General features: G+C 37.6%; 2 protein-coding genes across 4 annotated transcripts; one reads left to right on the top strand and one right to left on the bottom strand.

Moving 5' to 3' along the window:
- Positions 1-4,120: 4,120 nt before the first annotated feature.
- On the bottom strand, positions 4,121-9,895 carry LOC115753694 (DEAD-box ATP-dependent RNA helicase 15-like). The gene is made up of 12 exons (XM_030692420.2): positions 9,736-9,895; positions 9,498-9,616; positions 9,132-9,232; positions 8,265-8,437; positions 7,867-8,098; positions 7,600-7,718; positions 6,878-6,931; positions 6,603-6,787; positions 5,096-5,240; positions 4,915-4,998; positions 4,774-4,837; positions 4,121-4,390 (listed from the first exon to the last, which is right to left on the bottom strand). Exons 2-12 carry the CDS (start codon positions 9,611-9,613, stop codon positions 4,380-4,382), a joined length of 1,284 nt encoding a protein of 427 aa, XP_030548280.1. The 5' UTR covers positions 9,614-9,616; positions 9,736-9,895; the 3' UTR covers positions 4,121-4,379.
- Positions 9,896-11,303: 1,408 nt separating this feature from the next.
- On the top strand, positions 11,304-14,676 carry LOC115729398 (protein BUNDLE SHEATH DEFECTIVE 2, chloroplastic-like). 3 transcript variants are annotated; one of them, XM_030659970.1, is made up of 5 exons: positions 11,304-11,459; positions 11,544-11,653; positions 11,818-11,881; positions 14,108-14,204; positions 14,424-14,676. In XM_030659970.1, the coding sequence occupies exons 1-5, from the start codon at positions 11,414-11,416 to the stop codon at positions 14,500-14,502; spliced, it is 396 nt and encodes a 131-aa protein (XP_030515830.1). In that variant the 5' UTR covers positions 11,304-11,413; the 3' UTR covers positions 14,503-14,676. The 3 variants fall into 3 exon arrangements, with proteins under 3 accessions (XP_030515830.1, XP_030515827.1, XP_048134342.1); XM_030659967.1 differs by having other exon boundaries at positions 11,740-11,881; XM_048278385.1 differs by having other exon boundaries at positions 11,740-11,881; positions 14,108-14,207; positions 14,422-14,676.
- Positions 14,677-17,021: the final 2,345 nt, after the last annotated feature.

Raw genomic sequence — 17,021 nt, 5'->3', positions numbered from 1 at the left:
AACCAAACGCCAGCAAGCCTTCAAGACAAAGTCCACAAGTTTCGGGTGATCTCAAGGAGTGCGACGAACCATCTCGTTTACCCGGAAACGTAAGTGCATTTTCAAGCTTTCGGAGGTCCGTTAATAGCAATTTTGCTTCGCTCAACCATTTCACAAGATCTTTGGTTTAAACTACTCCTTGGACATCTCTAATTGTGTTGTTATCCTTGTTTGGTCATGTTTTTACATAAAAATCCATAATTGAGTCTCGAACCCACCCGAACATACCTTAAGCTATTTGGCTCATTTTAGACATCCTCGAGCCGATTGGGACGTGAGGTGAGTATCCCGGACCCCATGGATGCGAGTCGTAGCTTTGGTTTGGATTGATATCGTGGAAAACGTGCACTCGGTCGTCACCACGACCGAACCTATTCTTGCTGTTTTCATATAGTTTTCGCCGTTAGATTGCACTGATTTTTGGATATGTGATAGCTACCGTCGAGACGATTCCAACGGTACCTAGATCGCTCAAATCGGACAAGATCTTACCGTTGATCGTCGCCGGAAAGCTCTCAGCCGTCCATCAATCTTCCCCAACGAGACGTTGACCGGTCAACGCGAATTGATCTGGTCAACGCCTACGTGGTGCTGAGGTTGCAGCCACGCGACAGCCATGTCAGCAGATCGTTGCACATTGGACCAAAGTTTAGAAATTATTTGTATCATTTTTATAGGATGGTGCTATTTTCACCCTTATTTTGGCTAAGATACTCGTTTTTTCTTGTTAACTTACCAAAATACTCTCTCTCTCTCTCTCTCAAATTTGTTTTTTTTCTTTTTTATTAGGCTAATCTATGAAACTGCCTTTATTTCTATTATCTTTTTCATTAATCACAATCTTTATGCTCCATCACACCCATCTACACATCAGTTTACCATATCTTATTATCATTTTGCCTAAAGAATGTTGTCGATTCTAATGTCTTGTCTCATCTTTTATTTTACAAGAAAATTCTGTTTATGACATCTTATGAACACACAATTAATTTTTTTTTTTTTTTGTCGCATAGTATGAGTGAAACTATATTTCAAAGTCGAAATTAAATTTCATTTAATTATTCAGCTGATCTTGATAAAAAAAAAATCGAAAATTAAAATTGATCATGTGAAAGTATTATCTCACATTGTTTGACAATGGATTTTAAATGCTCTTTATATTTATGTTGTCCCCCTCCACCTATCAACTTAAGCAATTGAGTTAGACTTTCTAACATGGGATCAGAACAAGTACTTATCCTTTCGCAAATGTGCATGGTCAAAATTCCACGTAAATGTGCCTAGTCAAATTTTCATGTGTCGCTTGGATTATCCCACATTGCTTGGCAATGCTCTTTATATTCATGTAGGCCCTCTTTACCTATCAGTTGGGTTGGACTTTCTAACATATCAAAATATGAAAGAGGTTAATTTGTTAAAAGCATTATCAAATGTCAAACATATTTATACATATCTAAAGGATCTTTTAAAAAAGAGTAATTAATATCGATTGTAAATTTAATCTCATAGCAACTGGATCAAAACTTTAAAATATGCTTAAATTTTTCCCTTAAAAGATTTTGACACGAGTTTGAAGGTGCTAAATGTGTAAATACATTTCAGCCCATCTTGCCATTCATATTAAAATGCTAAAAGTTCACAAGAAAGCACGAATCAAAGATATATAACTTTAGAAACCTACGAATTTATTTTGAAAAATCATCCACAAAAGTTAAAATATGCTAGATAATTAGATTGCATTTTAAGTTTCAAATTTGAAATAAATTTTCTCTCAAACTATTTCATAAAACTAGGAAGCTAATGGTGTGTTCATAAACCTCTATAACTAGAAATTTGTAACCTTTTATATAACTTTTGCAATTAAAAAATGAGACCATAAATTAAAAAATGACGACCTTCTCTAGACAAAGTGATAATATGGTGCATGATAAGATGATATCTTAGTGGGAGTAATTTGACGTTTATATTGTGAGATTGATAATTTAAGAGAGAAAATAGAAATAAAGGCAGTTATATTGGTTTGGTTGATAAATAAAGAAACAATAAATTGAAAAGAGATAAGGGTATTTCGCTCTGTCAATTGAAAAAAAGAGTGACTTAGCCAAAATAAGAGTGGAAAAAGCGCTACCCTTTTTTCATATGATAAAGGTTCATAGCAAGTAAGCTCCCAAAGAGAGGAGGGAGATTAAAACACCAGTTTTGTGGAAGGGCTTTATATTAAAAGCCTATATGGTAATCATTCTGATCCCAAAAAGTGGTCCCGATTAAAATGATTTTTTCTTATTTTATTCCCTATATGAGTTTTAGATAATCAGAACCCGTTTGTTAACTGCTCAAAATTTCTGTTCTTGAAACAGAAACTCGTTTGATAACTTCACAAAATTTATGTTCCCGAGAACAATTGCTCTTCCCAATTTTTGTCATTTAAGTCAAATTATGTAGTTACTTTGAGAAATTTTATCCTACATTTCAAAAATAATCGAAAATTAAATTATATTGTTTCTCTTATATAATATATTGCATATTGAAATATACAAATAAATATCAAGAATCACCACGAGTCATTTTCGCCATTTTATTGTGGGGTGTCATCGAATTCTTTTGAGTAAGCGGATAACCAATACGAGTGATACCATCGTTTACGTAAGGAAAATGCATTGCACTGCTCTGCATTGGTATGCTTTTTTTGTTCTAGAAAATTAAATCTCAATATTAATTCATTGAAAACTTAAGGACGAGAGCTTGTTAAGTGTTCGCGATGGTTATTTTTTGTCTTTCTCCAAAATTTTCTAAACTAGACTAAGTCGAAAGTACATAAACCTAGGCAAATCACAATTAATGAAATCAAGTGCACAATCAAGGATTATGGTATTGATAAATCACATCATAAAACCCTAATCAAGCCCTAAGGGCTTAGAGAAATGTGGTTCGAATTTAATTACAAATGTATTTATAATTTTTCTACAAAAGAAAAAAATCTGTGAAATCTAGGGAATATAGGCCCAAATTTATGAAAATGAGATCAAACTAGCCTAATCTAAGCTTCTTTAATTTTTTTGGGATTTTATGAAATTTTTCTGATTTTTTTTAAAATTTTCCAAATTTTTTTGAATATTTTATATTTTATTATCTTATATATTTTTCTTTGAAAATGAAACCTTGTTCTATCTTAGGGGAGGAAAAATTGAAAAGAAAAAGCGAGAGATGTGAAATTTTATTATGTTTTGTAATTCTTAAAAGTGATTTTTTTTTCAGAATCAACTTTTTTTGTTTTTATTTTTACTCCAAAACTATTTCCTAAATCAGAATCATTTACATTACCATGCAAGATTCTCATTTTTTTTTTTGTTTCGAAAAATAGAATCAGAATAATTATCATACAGGCCTTACAACCCAATCCGCAAGCTTATTTCTTTCTCTAGTACGGTGGGCTAGCTTCACAAGTGAATTTTTTTTTGGTCGAACACAAGTGGATGTAGACATGCCATGGTTTCAACTTCTTTTTTTTTTTTTTTGGGTTCGAGCGAAGGTTTCGACTTGAAGTGCTGGAAAAGCCCCCACTTGGACCATTCTTTGCTATTTCATTATAATCTATTTATTGAATATAACAAATTTATATAACAATTCAGCAAATTTATGGGCTGACAAATGGATTTCTAACACATTTAGCGAGTCTACTACGAGTTTCGTAACCACGATTCTCAACTAACAAGTCTACTGCAAGTTTCGTAACCGCAATTCTCGACACATTTCGTGCCTTCTGCTGTTTATAATTAGTCATTTCAAAATTGAAACGTTCATAATTAAGTTGTTTTAGCGAGAATTCCATGAACACTTGGACACAAGACCTCAACAAAGACCCTCTACATTTTTCTATATTCTGGACTATGCAAACTTCTAAAATGGTAGAAAGTACGCATACATCCACAAACATCAAGAAAACCTACTTTCTTAAAGGAGAACGAGAACATTGACCACCAAGAAGGTTGACTTTGCTGCTTCCCAAAGTCCTGCAGCTGCCTACTCATGAACCATCGACATTATTAAGCGCAAATCTCGGTTAAGGAACTCCAGTTATAGGTACTTCAAATTGTCATATATGATTAAATATCATACACCAACCCAAATCAGCAAGTACTACCGAAATTAAACTAAAAAACGTCAATCCATAGCTCTACAGACAGCTGTTCTTGTACGCATTAAATCAAGTCCTCAAGATCTACAGCGGAACTAATAGAAGATGCTGAGCAAGAACCGCAGAGAGACTAACGAGGACATCGCCTCCAGCTTGCAGCCGTCCATGTCCAAATGTTTCAGAAGTCGTCTATCCGAACAGCCCTCTAGGACGGCACTGCACAAAAGCAACAAGATATATGTTAAGACTCGTGACCTTACCATGCATTGTACTGCTAGGATGCCAAGAATAAGCACGATGTACAATACAGAACGTCATTGCACAAGGAAAAGCCGAACAGAGAGCAGAAGCCAAATAAGTAATTATGATATCCCCACCATTCGGTTTGGACAGCTTGAACAGATTCTTCTTACTCTTCAACATGTGACCAAAAACTTTATGACCAAAAAAAAAAAAAAACGTGACCAAAAACTTCAAAAAGTGTCAACCCATCGAAATAGGGTTGGGCCATCTTCATCTTAGCTAGAAAGGTTACCGGTCCTAAGCAAGTAGGCTAGACTACTAACAACATGTACAAAACAAGCATCCAATAAACGTACTGTACGTGGAGGTATCTATCTGTTCAGGAAGCTCCTTTATATCCACCTCGAACCTTGCTTGAACCTGAGATAACAATTTGAATATAACGAACACTTGAATGGAAGATACCCTAAAATGACAAAAGAGCACCAAATTGCAACCTGGTTGAGTGTGTCAGAATCTGAAGCAGAAGAAACAAATGTGATTGCCAGGCCTTTAGTGCCAAACCTTCCAGCTCGACCAACCTGTGGTACATTTAATACAAAAATATGCTTAAATTTGTTCAGGAATTCTAATACAGCTAGACCAAATATATTTGTAACATAAGATTACGAAGGATACCCTGTGCAGATAAGTGTCGGCAGAATCTGGCATGTCATAGTTAATCACGATATTAACACGTTCAATGTCAATCCCCCGACCGACCAAATCTGTCGCAACAAGAATCCTTTTATGTCCTTCTTTGAAACCTTTGTACCGTGTCAACCTACAAAGCACATCCTATTATAATAGCTACAAAAACTTTAAAATGTCACAAGGCAATTAACCTGCATAATGGCAAATGAAGAGAGACAATGCAATCTCAAGCACAGCAAGAAGTTCATGATCTCCCAAAAACAGCTAGAAAACGAGCAACACTTAGGGCACGTCTAGTATGACATTTGGAACGGAATGAAGAAATGGAATGGAGAAGGAATGAAATAGAAAGGAACAAAGATTTCATACTTCTCTGTTTGGCGAGTTTTTGGGAATAGATAGAGCGAGATCTTGGATTTTCATTCAAAATAGCACTTATTTTGAAAAACATAGACAAGTAATAATCCTTGATATGTATCTAAAAGAAATTATATATTGATGAATAATGTTTCTCTCGCTTTCATTTATTTTATAATTCCATATGGCTCTAGCCTTCGAACTGGAATCGTGATTCCACGGCCAAAGGAGTAAAATGCTAATTTTGAGGAGATAATGGATTAAACATTTCCGTGGAATCACCATTCCACTATTCACGTGTTGATCCAAGCATCAAAAAAAGAATTGGTACCTGAAATTGTGATTCCATTCCTACTCATTCATGTACACCAAACGTGCCATAACACCAAATCTAGTCTTATCGCATATTAAATTATTGCTGTTCTCCTTTACATTTTGGTAAGGTGGCCTTTAAAGATGCTTCCTAGACCCGCTTATTAAATTATTGTCGTTCTCCTTTACGTTTCGGTAAGGTGGCCTTTTAAGATGCTTCCTATTCTAGAAAACCATCATTTGCTCATTCTTACAAATCTAGGTCCTCTTCCTCACCTAGATCACCAGTAACAATAATTAGGACGAACAAAAGCCACTATGATATCCACCACTTCACCCCAAGCATCCATGTCCTGATGAAGCACACTTTCAACAACCTGAAACCATGGCATGTAAGACTCAACTTGAGTTGCCTTAGCAGTAAGGGGGTTCCTTCAACCTTGACTCAAGAAGCAGAGATCAGCATTTACTTCTTATCCTAGAGTTTTGCACCATGAGAGTTTGCTTGATCCTAGGTAAGGAATCTCGCCCAGTGAACACGATCTAATTGGGGGTGATGAACCTAGTGGCTCTTTTCTGGGGAGGTTCTCCGTAGTTAGGAAAAAAGAAGAAGGCATGCAGTAAGTATATCATTCTCCACACAATTCAAACTGAAATGCTGTTGTCCGAGGCAAAACACATCAGTATGAGACAGAAGAAAGCTATCAAGATCAATCTCATACGATTGGCAAAAAAAGTTCTAGCAACAAAAAAGCACCTATAAGCACGCAGAGAGAGAGAGAGAGAGAGAGAGAGAGAGAGAGAGAGAGAGAGAGAGGGGGACCTTTCCTCCTGTGACATGCCAGAATGGATGCATATTGAAGGAAAGTTGCAATCCACGAGTAACTTGTTTAACTCAGCTGCTCGGTTGACACTTTTGACGAAGATTACAACTTGATTGAAGTCCAATGCATCAAGAAGGTCATTTAGCTTGCGGTTTTTCTCCCCTTCACTTAATTTGATGTAGTGCTGACAATTCAGCGTGATTTTCAGTCAAAACACTGGATATTTAACTTCACAAAAAAGAGCTATACAAAAAGAAATTGAACTCTATAATACCTGTACAAGACCGTGAAGGGTCAACTTGGCCTCATCAACATATATTTCCATAGGCTGAAAGGAACAAACGTCAGCAAATTCAGTAAATCAGATTAAGCGCCTTCCTCAAGCTTAGGAGAAGCCACTACGAATTGAACAATGCATCATCCATTGAATCATGGTTCTGTTCCATCCGATTTGCGTCCTTATCGAGCTCTCCATTGTAGCAACAAGCTGAAGTTGTTCTTGACACATTCAGGTTTCAATTAAACTACCCCAACAATATTTCCATCACCACAACCATCAACAACAACCACCCCCCCCAAGGGAAGCCCAAAATAAGGAAAAAAAAAAAGAAATAAAGAAACAAAGACTGAAACAATCAGACCACTTCACCCAGGAAAACAGGGAGGAGGAAAACCCCCACCTTAAAACCATGCTATGACTGAACCATCACAAGAAAATACCAAAGATGCCAAGACCAACAAAGAAAAGCAAACAGAAGCTTCACTGGAATATTCCCACCCTTCATGGTTGATATCGTTAACTTTCCATCAATTTCCCCCATCGAGCCGGATATTCCGCGCCATGAAGTTATAGATACAGCAGATCGGCGCCACACACACAAGTTGCCAAGGGGAACATGGAGTTGTCATGCTGCAAACATCTACTCTAGCCGCAAAAAAAGTTGCTAATATCAAGTTAGACTTCAAATTCAAGTTATAACGGTGATGAGACATTACATCTTGCATAAACTTATGGCAAACCGGGCGGATTTCCTTGCTGAGTGTTGCTGAAAACATCATGACTTGTTTATCATGAGGCGTCATCTTGAATATCTCCTGCACATCTCTCCTCATGTCTGCATACAATACAAACAATGTCCATACTAACTAGGCTGCAACCTACTGCTTGAAAGTAGAATCATCAACTTAGTACTATCAGAAGGCCGAGCTTCTCTCTCTTTTTTTCCCCCCTTAGAAACACATAAATCACCAGAAACATCATACCTAGAGATTCGAGCATCTTGTCACACTCATCAAGGATGAAATGCCTCACATTCTTCAAAGAAAGGTCCTTGTCCCTTGCCAGAGCCAAAATTCTACCAGGTGTGCCAACAACAATATGGGGGCATTCATTCTTCAGCAGCTCCTTGTGGATTCTGACATTGACGCCACCGTAAAAGACTGCAATCTTGATATCTGGCAAATACTTACTGAACCTCTCAAACTCATGACAGATCTAGACAAAAACAAAGAATGGCTATCTCAAAAGGATTGCAAGTGCAAAATAGATGAAAACCCCACAATTACCCACTGACAGAACAAGATCATTAATAAAGAAGACTGAAAATAACCAACTTGTTTTCCTCATTAAGTTAAAACATGGTAAGATGATTAAAAAGTACCTGATAGGCTAACTCCCTCGTGTGACAGAGAACAAGTGCAGCAACTTGCCCAGCAACCGTTTCAATTTGTTGCAAACTTGACAGCACAAAAACAGCGGTTTTCCCCATCCCAGATTTTGCTTGGCATATGACATCCATACCCAATATAGCTTGAGGAATGCATTCGTGTTGGACTGATGAATCAAAGAAAGTTGGATCGAAGGAACCCTTGGTAAGTAAATATTATGTTCCTGCTCCTTTCACTTGAAACGATTACCACCATAACTTTTCGCTGAAAGATTGTGATCGTAGAATATTACCTGAAAGTTTAGATGTTAAGAAGCATGAGACACTGAAAGTGACACGAAGTAGAGATAAATGCCAATTCTGAAGAAAAATTTAAAGGCGAAAATCACAGGAAAACTAATATTCTTGGGCCAAACCCAGGCACCCAAGCGAGTCGAAGCTATCTAGTATCTCGCCTCGATTTTCTTTCGGAAGTCATCTCAAAACTAGAAAAATTTAGAAGAAAGATCCACGATAGAAAAAATTCCGTCATATGCTTGGCAGGTGAATAAAGAGATGTGAGAACGATGAAGACAAGAGCAATATTATATTCATCATTTCCGTCAGAACTACTATGAGAGCTTGATAAGCCAAAAACAATTCAATTTCGCTAAAAAATCCTCTTGCACATCAAAATATCCAAAGAAAAGGAATACTTTTCATTCATCTCCATCCTTTCCTCCATCAACCGTCACTCGATCTTTGCTCCCACAATATCTTCATCCAATCTTTGCTTTCGACACACACACACACACAAATAAACAATCTAGCCTACAACCAATACAAAAACACCAAAAGAAGCTGAATGAGTATAAAGTTTGCCTTCAGATGGGTGCTCGAAGCCGGAGTCCACAATAGCACGAAGTAACTCTGGCTTCAAAAGGAAGTCTCTGAAACCTGAGCTGTGAATCCCAACGTAACCCCTATACAAGAACGAAACACAATAAGGTCTCCGCGCAAAGAAATGGCCATAGCTCAACATGTGAAAAAACCAATACCCCAGTCCTCTAAACCGTTCACCAGTACAGGAGAACTTCAAATCCCCAAGTTTATCTCTCCCTACTCTATGCGTATGACGTCACTGTTCCAATTCAAGACCATACCACTACGAGCTCACATAAATCAACTCAAGCAAAGCTCCACCTACTGAGCAGCCAGAGTAAGCAAGAGGCGAAAACGGGTACTCACTTCTTGGTGGCTTCGCCGTTGACCTTAGCGGAGGCCGAGTCCATGGCTTTGTCTTCCTCTTCTTCGTAATCGAGGAGCTCTTCCTCGTACGCATCGTTGTCCCTCGTCTCTCCCATCGTCTGTCCCGAACGCAAGGAACTCGAAACGTTACCTCGACAGAGAGATTCCGATACGCAGAAAGACGAAAGGATTCAACAGATTAGGGTTCGACAGAGAGAGAGTGAGAGAGAGGGGTTACCAGCGAGGAGGTGAGAGGAGAGGATTGAGGTACTGTTCTTCTTCTGCGGAGGAAGAAGAGTAGATGAAACGATGTCGCGGAGACTGAATTTGCAGGAAAATTCTCTCTACGAAGTGAAGAAGAAGAGGAAGAAGAAGAAGATAGCAAATGGCACAGCACGATGCGTCCGACGTGATCTGTGAGCTGGCGGCCCGCCCAAGCCCGTCAGGCCCGAAATACAAATGGACGGTCCGGGTCGGCGTTCAATAAACATCCGAGACAAAATCGGGTCGGGAGGGGAGCCCGAGATCGTGCCCCTAAGTAAGATCATGCACAAAAAGTCGCCATTTTCCTGCGCTCTCAAACTATTATTCGAAGTTTTTTTACCAAAAAAAAAAAAAAGCTATTATTCGGAGAAGAGCCGGAGGAATGACTAAATGCATAAATAAAATTGTCACACAATTACAGAGTAACTTTTGTGGTATCGCAAGACGATAAATTTCATAGATTTCGATATATTTAACATGAAAAAACACGGTCATTAAACTTGAACTTTGAGCCAATATGCATGCGACATGTCGGCAAAGAAATTGGAAGTGGGGATGCTAATATTATAGGTGCAAGATTTGACTCTCGCACGCTCTACAAAGAGGCACGGTAAAAATCAAAGAGAGAAGAGAGTCAAAGATAGGATAGATAAAAAAAAAAAATAAACACGAACTTCGAAATCACTCTTGAGTGGCTAAGGGCTTCGAATGGATTCTCCATATTGTATTTAAGGACCCTTAACTTCACTTGGATAAAATTTCATGTTTCGCCATAGTCGGCATGTAGGGGTTTCCTTCTTTTTAATGAAACTTTACGGTTTTAAGTAGCTTTAGGTTAATTTGGCCAAGGAGTAGTGATTTTATATCCATTACTTAAAAACTAACAATGAGAGGAAAAAAACTAAGGACGATTTTTTAGGGATAATGATACAAATAGTCCCTGAACTTTAATTCAAATATGCAATGTAATCTCTGAACTTTTTATTTGATCAATATTATCCTTAAACTTGAACCTAATGTGCAATATAATCTCTGAACTTTTAGTTTGACTACTACGGTCCCTGAACTATAGGAAGATGTTCAACTTAGTCCTTTCATTTCAAGTTTAGGGATTAAGTTGAATGTGTTCCAAAAGTTTAAGGGTTGTATTGGTCAAATTAAAAGTCCAGGGACCACATTACACATTAGATTAAATTTCGGGGACTATATTGGTCAAATTAAAAATTTGTGGACTACATTGTACATCGGGTCAAAATTTAGGGATCATTTGTGCCATTTTGCGGACTATTTTTTAAACAAATTAAACAAGAATACCGGCTGGGACCGAACCTAATAACTTCGGTCTGCCTTTTTTTTTTTTTCTCTTTTTCGGGCCGGCCTACGACCGGACTGGAAAATCAAGCCCGATCTGGTCGGGTCGGGCCACAAATCCCCTCTAGGCCTGGCCTGCCCGGCCAGTTTGCACTATGTTTCAACTAGAAAATATTTTTCCAATAGGCAAAAGAGAAGAAGACATATTATCTTCTATGTTTGTCGTGTTCTTATTTTTCTCAAAGACGTATTTCGTGACTTTATGTGGTTCCTGGCTTAGCAGCTAAAGAGACGAGCACTTTGATTGCTCAACAAGAACTTGCTCGCTCTTTAACTCTTCCATGGCATCTGCACTTTGGAGCTCACCTTCTCCTTCTTCGCTCTATGGTCTCTCTCTCTCTCTCTCTCTCTCTCTCTCTCTCTCTCTCTGTTTTGCTCTGCTTCAGCTTGTGAATTTGCTTCCATGGGCAGAGAATCAGCTGACCAATCTTGTCCCAGCACACAAAGTTCGCCCCCGAGACCATGGCACCACCCATCATCATCATCCTCCAGCTACTAAGTTCCGACTGGTGAAAGCTCAGGTGAGAAGATTTCATTTTTAACTTCGATGCGGACCCGGGACCGGCTCGCTATCGAACCAATCTTCGCCTAACTCATTGTAATTCAGCACCACGCACCGCACGTCTTGTTCATCCACCCGTTAGACTTAAATTCAAAAGTTTCCTTGGAATTTTTGCCCGTCCAGGCTGCGAAAGGCGATGGGCGCACGAAACCAAAGAGCATGATTTGCAGCGACTGCGACGGAAATGGTAAGGCCGTTGCTGCTCTGTGATTGAACGTCAGAGAGATCACACTCTGTTTCTGTCGCTTCAGGGCGCTAGTTCGCCCGCTTCTGATCCACACTCCAGTGCATAATCCTATGAACATAATCTCTAGGACAGTGACATTATGCTTGCCTGAGTTGGGCAGGGCTGCCGCCGGCCCGTCCAGGCCCGAACCGGTACGGGTAGACTTCAATAACAAAGTCAGGCTCCCGTTTGGGCATAACCCGACCTAACCATTTGAGTACCTTAGGCTCGAATGACTGCAAATCAATCCGCCGCTAAATTTTCAACATTTTTATGATAAAACCAACTTTTTTTGTAGCTTGCAAATGAATTTTTTGTATTAATTTACCAGCTTTTATTTATATAACTTGCCAACGCTCGAAATTAACTAACTGTTTACCAATCTAATTAGTGCGATATACCAACTTTCGTCAATCTGTACCAACTCCTATTTGGTTTGCGTTTAATTTTTTTTTTCTAATGCATCGATTTTTTTTGTTGAGTTGTTTTGATTAGCTGCCCCTTGCATTCTCTAACTATTTTCAGAGATTACCAATATAAATTAGCATGACTGATCAATTAATCATTCATTAAATTATCACGTAATATTTGGGTTACCAACTCTCATTTGAGTTAATTATCAATATTTATTTTTTATTAAAAAATTCCCAACTTATCTTATTGAAACTTATATTTGCATTTAATAGCAACTCCATAAATACCAACATTTTTCTAAATTATTGAAATAGATTAGAACGACTTCCCAAATTTTCCCTGATCAATTTACCAATCAGTTTTGGTTACCAAATCGATTTCAGTTTTGGAAAAAAAAAAAGCTACTCTCATTTGAGTTGCATTCTGAGTTTTTTTTTTTTTCTTATTAATGATCAACTTTTCTAATCTTTTACCAACTTCTACGTATCTTTCTTAATTGCGTCTTACAGTTATTAACTCTTGTATGAAATTACTAACCTTAATTTAGGTTATTGATCAACTTTTCTACGATTATGTTATAGTTATGTGATATGAACTCTCATAGAAGTTAGTACCCAACGTTAATTTTGTACTCTTTACGTTACCAATTTCTCTATTGGATTATTTAATCGGGAATAGAATTAGTAGGTGTCCAATGTAATATCGGTAACTTTTTTTGACAGTTGGTATATTTAAGGTGTTGGTAAGGAAGTTAATAAACATTATATGAATGATCAGACAAGGTTTTTTCTGTTAGAAATTAAAAAGCGGTGATAATTCAAAAAATTAAATAAACTCCCGTCACTAACTATAATAGTAGTCAAGTAAAGTTAGTAAATGAGAGATTTTTTTTGGTCAAAAATAAGAGAAAATAATAATTTACAAACAAACAAACAAAAAAACAAAAAAAAAATGTCGGTAACGCTAAACTGGTTGGAGACTTGAGATAAAAAAAAAATGTACTCACTCTAATTGAGGTTGATAATCTCTAAAAAAATGTCAAAATTTGATAGATGAGGTAAATAGAAGCGTAAATCCAATTTGAAGCAAAAAATAAAATGATAGTGAGCAACTCAAATGAGAGTTGATTGCCACAAACTAGTTCTTAATTTAATCAGAGAAAATTCTGCAGGTTACAGGTTACGAAAATAATAATTGCTAATTTTATGTAATAGTTGGTAGATTGGTATAAATAAAATTGGTCAATGAAATGATAAGTTTTTTTTATAGTTAGATATAAGATAAGTTAATATTTAAAAAAGGGTCGATTCCAATAAAAATTCCAAATTAGTACCCATAACACATTTACTCCAAACTAAAAAAAGTCTCAAATCAAGGACAACGACACATATGCCCCAACATCACAAAAAATCTCAAATTGTACTTTTATGGCACATTTACCTCAAGTTAATTTTCATCTCACAAAAAATCTTTTAACCAGTATCCCGGACTCCGATCTTCCCGCCGTTAACATTTTTGTTTCGGCTTGTCTCGCAATAGAGACGTCCTAGGTGACAGGATCGACCGCAACAACAATGTCTGCATCTTTCTTTTCAGTAAACCTTAGTTGATTGTCAGCGGAACGACACCGTGAAGTTCGATCAACCGGAGATGGATTGGATTTTTGAACTCTCCAGTGGAATTCTCATACACATTTCACATGCCGATTACCTCACTCAAAAGTTATTATCTGACCTAAAAAATGGTTTCCTCGTGTGTTTTGTCAATGCGCAGGTGCAGTCTTGTGTTCTCAATGCAAAGGCAGCGGTGTGAACTCTGAAGATCTCTTCAATGGACAGTTCAAAGCCGGCGACTCTTGCTGGCTTTGTGGGTAAGCTCGAGTTCCGTCGAAACGAAACATGCGTCGAGGGCAACGCTGAAAATCTCAGGCCGCGGGAACCTTTTCCCGAGCTTTTCAAGAAGGCAGACTTAGAAACGTGCCGGTCCTTTCGGCCTGCTTTGTTCTTGATATGAGACAACAGACCGCGAATTTAACCTTCCTCTTGCAGGTGTGATTGTAAGATTCGTCACATGATCTTTGTATGTGCAGAGGCAGGAAGCACATGCTGTGCGGAAACTGTAACGGCGCGGGGTTCATCGGAGGTTTCATGAGCACTTACGACGAGTGAAACTGGTCGAGTTGAGGCCGCAGGTGGTGAACGATGGTACATCTGCAAAGCTCTTTCAGGCTCAAGATCAAAAAGCTGATTCAAGGCGTCACTAGGATTGATCTTTCATAGCAATGTGTGGCTACTCGTTTTCGGTTTTTGGGTTCAAATGTGTAGATTTAGCTGGTTTTGTTCGTAGGTAAAAAGGGCTGGGAATGGCGATCGCCGATCAACGTGTGAAACATCTGATCAATTTTAGCCGAAAATCGCTGATATGGACGATATTTGTCCTACATGGTACGGGCGGCAATGACGTTGATAATTTTAATAATATTTTGATATCCTTTTGAATTTTTGAATTTTTTTTTCTTTTCCTTCTTTACTTTTTTTTTTTCCTTTTTTTTCTTTTCCCTTCTACTGGCCATCGCCGGGTCTCTTTGTTGGCTAGTGGAGTTCGCTGGCCAACCTCAAGCGAGAACCGCCCTCGCCGGGCTAGGGCGAGGGAGGCCCTTGCCAGCTTAGGCCCGAGCGTGCCTCGCCTGAGGCCGGCAAGGGGAAAAAGGAAAAAAAAGGTAAAAAGCAAGGAAGGAAAAAAAAAAAAAAAAGGAAGATTCTACTAAATGTGACCATGAGAATTCAGACAATCCGATTAAAACGTGTTTTATTGCCATCCCTAACAATAATGGTGGGACCCATACCTGTTAAAATTTGTCTAAACTTTTACAGTCATGATAACACCTACGTAATGAAGGGAAATAACTCCTTTCGTATGTTGGTATATGTACACGTTCTAACATGCATTTTCCCCTCGCCAAAACTCTAACATGCACTCTCACATTATCGATCTCGCTCACGGTTCTTTCTCTCCGATCAGCGATGACGAAAAAAACCGTTCGGAGGTAATTATCAATCATTGACACTTCTCCATAAATATATATTTTAAAGTTAAGACGTTACTAATGAGCCTCGTGTTCGCAATATTTGATCTCTAGTTTCGTTTTGTACATTTAGGGTATTGTGTTTTGGCGGACATGTCTTTCCCTTAATCTTTGTAAAGATGAAACTCCTACAGAAATTAGAGACCATGTTTCAACCTAAATTAAAGCAAGAATTAGTCATGAAATCAAATAGAATAAAATTGGTATAAAGGTTCCAAAAACATTGGGATCAAATGTAACAGAAACAACAGGAATAACCATGTTCAAATAGTAATTAAAAATTCAAATATTAAAAGTGACAAAATTTAAGGAAATGGAAGATCTGTTGTTTATTGCACGATAGGATTTTGTACTTAGGTTTTTGGGTGTGCCTTGTATTTTAAAATTCCAACCTTTTCTCTTATTTTTGAAATTCAAAATCATATTTTTATCAAACTTTGACGATTTTAGGTAAGTCCGAATTTGCCAATAGGGGAGCGAAGACAGAGAAGTCGTATGGGAGATAATGACACAAACGATTGCTGAACTTTAATTAAATGTGCAATGTGATTCATAAACTTTTAAACTGTTTAATGTGGTTCATGAACTTTAGTACAACGTGCAATGTGGTTCTTGAACTTTTAATTTGTCCAATATAGTCCTTAGAATTTCGATACATGCTCTATGTAGTCTTTGAACTATATAGAATTGTGCAATATTATCATTCTATTGATTCAATTTCGGAAACAGGACTAAATTGAATACTTATCAAAATTCTAGGAACCACATTAAACAAATTGAAAAATTAGGGATCACGTTACGCATTGGACTAAGGTTCCAAGACCGCATTGAACATATTAAAAGTTTAGAAATCACGTTACATAGTTAGGCGAAATTCAGAGATTATTTGTATCATTTTCCTTTCCCATGGCTACTTTTAATTTCAGGTTTTTGAAAAGTTATAGTCTGTCAAAATATGGATATGTCGTGAATATTATAATAAATGCAATAAAACATGCATATGGAGGTAACAAGGACTGGCAAGCTGCGGCGGCGACCGATGGTAGGCGTGGTGATCGGCGGTGGACTCGTGGTTGTAAAGACGACGAGTATTAAGTTATATTGAGCTTGTTTTTTTCTGAAAAAACATTACTTCTCTTTTTGTTCTCGGGAACAAAGAAGCTATTTTTTTTTAAATTTTTTATTTTTGTTCCGAGAAACAAAAAATCAATTAATATATATACAAATAGATTTCTGTTCTTTTTCTATTCTGCGGAAGGAAAAAAAGAAAAAGAAAAACAGACAATATATTAAACAGACCCTACGAAGGGCATCGACAAGAAGACCTTGTCAAGGAAGTTGTATCAAGCAGTGGCACTTTACGGTTCCCGTGGAGCCCAACGAGTAATCAAAAGGGCATCTTCTCAAAGAAGTTAATCAAGCACTCCACAACGAAGCTATGGACTCCAACAAGTTATCAAACACTTTTCCTTTGGGCTATTTACAAAATGGTCCTTCTATTATTGTCGCTATTCAATTTCGGTCCCTACACTTTTATCTCACGACCGATTTGGTCCCCAATCACACTCCATGTTCTGTCCAAATGTCCATGGAAAATTGCCA

This window comes from Rhodamnia argentea, chromosome 4 (genome assembly GCF_020921035.1).
Source record: "Rhodamnia argentea isolate NSW1041297 chromosome 4, ASM2092103v1, whole genome shotgun sequence".
In the NCBI taxonomy this organism is placed as follows: Eukaryota; Viridiplantae; Streptophyta; class Magnoliopsida; order Myrtales; family Myrtaceae; genus Rhodamnia; species Rhodamnia argentea.
Note: the sequence above shows the minus strand (reverse complement) of the source record. Positions and strands in the feature narration are given on the sequence as shown.

Bases quoted from the DNA above. Each gene is read 5' to 3' on its own strand.
- LOC115753694 (XM_030692420.2), bottom strand. From the start codon at position 9,613: ATGGGAGAGACGAGGGACAACGATGCGTACGAGGAAGAGCTCCTCGAT. The intron at 6,932-7,599 runs GTAATGTCTCAT...TGTTCCTTTCAG, and splicing joins GCCATAAGTTTATGCAAGAT to CCTATGGAAATATATGTTGA. The intron at 5,241-6,602 runs GTCCCCCTCTCT...TGTGCTTTGTAG, and splicing joins GGCATGTCACAGGAGGAAAG to GTTGACACGGTACAAAGGTT.
- LOC115729398 (XM_030659967.1), top strand. From the start codon at position 11,414: ATGGCATCTGCACTTTGGAGCTCACCTTCTCCTTCTTCGCTCTATG. The intron at 11,460-11,543 runs GTCTCTCTCTCT...TTCCATGGGCAG, and splicing joins TTCTCCTTCTTCGCTCTATG to AGAATCAGCTGACCAATCTT. The intron at 11,882-14,107 runs GTAAGGCCGTTG...GTCAATGCGCAG, and splicing joins CAGCGACTGCGACGGAAATG to GTGCAGTCTTGTGTTCTCAA.